The following is a 3,122-nucleotide window of genomic DNA, read 5'->3' as shown; positions in this document are numbered from 1 at the left end:
ACTACAAGACTACAAAACTTCAATTTCAGCTTCCATCAAGTGATCTAATACTTATCCTTTGTTGAATATACACAAAGTAGACGGCGACACTTAACTAACGGAGCGATGGAGCCAGGTTGAGGCTGGAGCAGTGAACATCCGTGCCACTGTCGGCCTTGCTTACATAACCAAATAGCCAAATATGGCAAGAGACCTCAGGATACCCAAAGTCTCGGTTGCCAAGGTCGCGTGTGAGACCCTATGCGGCCGGCAACGCGACCTACAGTGACAGTCCCGGACCGGCACAACACTGGTGCGAGTAGGGGCCACACCGAGTGCCACACTCGGAGGACCTCTCTCAAGCTCACCTTGGCCCGTCAGCCTCCATCAGCCGTGTGTCAGTCTCAGACGTCCAGTCTACTACCTCTGCGACACCTCTGAGTCTCTGCCCGCCGCTACTAATAGTCTATCTGTGCTGGCTTCGCTCTTTTGCCAATATACCCTCTACCACCAGCATGGTTATTACAGAGCAGCCGACCAGAAATCCAGGTCAGACGAGCACGACACATGGACTAATTTATCCAACACTCATGTCTGTATTGTCTAGGACACCTCTCAAAACTCACTACCAGACAACACCGACATCATTATATCAAGTGTCATGGAAGACGAAAGGTTGGCAAAGCTGCAAGAAGTGTAATTGAGGATAAGCGAAGACGGGAGGTGGCGGGTACTCGAAGGTGCGCAGTTCTCTGTGTTGAAACTGCAACCTTGCCAACTTCCGGTGATTGTATGCATATTATATGCATTTTATTAGTCCATATACGAATATCCTAGCACTCAAGTCCGACGAATCTCCATGGAAGAACTCTCCAGCTGAGCAGCACCGTGCCCAGAAGATTTTTGCACACATTTCATCCTATCACTCTTCCTCTCCATTGAACCACTCTCCACCCCACGATATGTTCAACTTCTTCGAGCCTCTCTATACCCATACCCCGCCACACCCCTCGAGCCTTAAACATGTGCTACATTTGAAGTACTCCGAAACTTTCACACAATGACACTTCAAGGCAAGATCTCGGCGTTCGACTACTATCATGCGCTTGCCCTCCTTACAGATGGCTATGGACTGGAACCCTTGCCGGTAAGTAGCCACATCGTGTGGCTATTGCTCTATTTAAATAGCAGTGCTGAACTTCTTTCACTGGTTTGCAAAGACTGGTTGCCCTCGTTCGTACTCATGATGCACCAATGGAGGAACCTCAAGATGTTGAAGCGTGGCGCCTGCGGCCATGCGGAGTCTGGAGTTGAAGGAGCGCAGCCAGGCGAGCTCGCAGTTCAATATCGACCCTGTCCAATCCTCAACGTCAATGTTACACCGTCCATGCTCAAAGGCCTGGAGGCGGATAGGTCAGCAGCATCACCCTCCATGGTAGTGTGGGGATGCTAACAGATTCGTCGGACTGCGCTTTAGGTGGCTCTATCGCTTGATGCTTGCACACGACTACAACTTCTGGCTTAAGAGCAGACTTTGAGCAACGGGATCGACAGACATCTGTTTAGGCTCCGGCTGGTCCTACTTCATGGAGAACGAAGCATACAAGAAGTATTTCACAAACACGCCAGAGTCTGAAGAGGTAAGGACTAGCATTGGATTCAATCTCCATCATATTTGACACCACCCATCGTTGTAGATTTCGAACTGTGTCTCGTTCAATGCACTGACTATGGCTAACACCAAGCGAACGGACGGGGTCTCTGTCTACGAAGATGGATATTGGGGGCTGTACGAATACACCCTCACTCTCCAGCCGTTTGACCGACATGCCCCTTGGCTCATCTACATCCCTCTTCGCCATCCTATTTTCCGTCTCAAACTCTTCCATCATTGACGTAAACAATTGTGGACATCCGTCATCCGTGAAGTCACTCGGAATGGAAAGAAAGTTCTCCATACCACCAATCTGCAGACTCTGCACTCGGAGCTCTACCAAGAGATCTCAAGGACATGCTTCCGCCTCTGCCGTGAAGTCTGTGACCTCCTCCCTTTGGTCCTCACCCTCCGCAACCATCTTAATCGAGATGTCAAAGACGAAGACTTACCCCGTGGTTTACTCACTCGGACGCTGGCGGCTGTTGGGCATCTGGAACGGGGTGTTCTGGGGTGGAAGGATTTTCTCTTCACAGTTTGTACTGTGTCACGATGTGGCCTCGAACTACATGCATTCCTTTCTTGGGCTTGTGATGTCCGGGTCTACCCCAACACCGGCACCCCAGGGCAAGAAAATGTCAGAGGCGCAATATTTGAAGACAGTGACTTCGACATCTTCCTCACTTTTGCGAAGGCCAGCAATCCTGTATACCTTCGCTTGGAGGAGCGGCCTGTTCCTCCCGGTCACTGGCGGCGCTTTGGTCCATCAGATTCTCGTTCTGTCAAGAGTGGTCCTGTTAAGTATGGACAAGGTATCTTCTATTTTTCCATATTCTATATTGTATTCATGCTGATAGTTTCATTTCGAAGGTGATAAGCAGAGCATGGAGGCTTTCTGCTACCCTCCACTCAGTTCTGAAGGCCTTACCTTTGATCGCGGGCAATAAAGGTGTCCGACAAGGAACAAGAGATAAAGCAAAGTGGGGTCTTCTGGGACAAGTATCAATATTGGATGATGTACGACAACACGATTTCAAACACCTAACGGCCACCTGAGACGGCGGGATAGCCTCCCGACCTGTCGAAAAAGGAGATACTTCCAAAGTCTGGATAGCGCAAAATAATAAGGCTAGAGAAAAGAAAGAGGAACCGTACTCATGTTCAGCCATGGGGTCTACCGCAGACTACATGCAATTTCTCACAGATCCAGACAACAGTGAGCGGCTCACAACATACCCACTCACATTGAGACGAGTCCCGAAATGTTGACATCCTTATGATGCCATACAGAAGCATACTCGAAGGACATAATCGAATTGTAATTGAAGACTACGACAACAGTCAAGATCTGGTTTCGTACGGAAAGGTTTGTTAGGTGGTTATGACCCGGTTTGAATCTGAAGCATCTCACTCACCACCAATCATAATATAGAGAACCATACAAGTCGACAAGAAGGCCAACGTCAACTCGGCCCTTCTACTGGAGACC

General features: G+C 49.2%; 1 protein-coding gene across 1 annotated transcript; it reads left to right on the top strand.

Moving 5' to 3' along the window:
• Window positions 1–1,000: 1,000 nt before the first annotated feature.
• STEHIDRAFT_69036 (uncharacterized protein) lies at window positions 1,001–1,432 on the top strand (the record flags this gene model as incomplete). Its single annotated transcript, XM_007310994.1, has 2 exons — window positions 1,001–1,130; window positions 1,200–1,432. Coding segments are annotated over 2 exons (363 nt in total), but the record flags the coding sequence as incomplete, so codon positions are not given.
• Window positions 1,433–3,122: the final 1,690 nt, after the last annotated feature.

This window comes from Stereum hirsutum (genome assembly GCF_000264905.1).
Source record: "Stereum hirsutum FP-91666 SS1 unplaced genomic scaffold STEHIscaffold_23, whole genome shotgun sequence".
Taxonomy (NCBI): Eukaryota; Fungi; Basidiomycota; class Agaricomycetes; order Russulales; family Stereaceae; genus Stereum; species Stereum hirsutum.
Note: the sequence above shows the minus strand (reverse complement) of the source record. Positions and strands in the feature narration are given on the sequence as shown.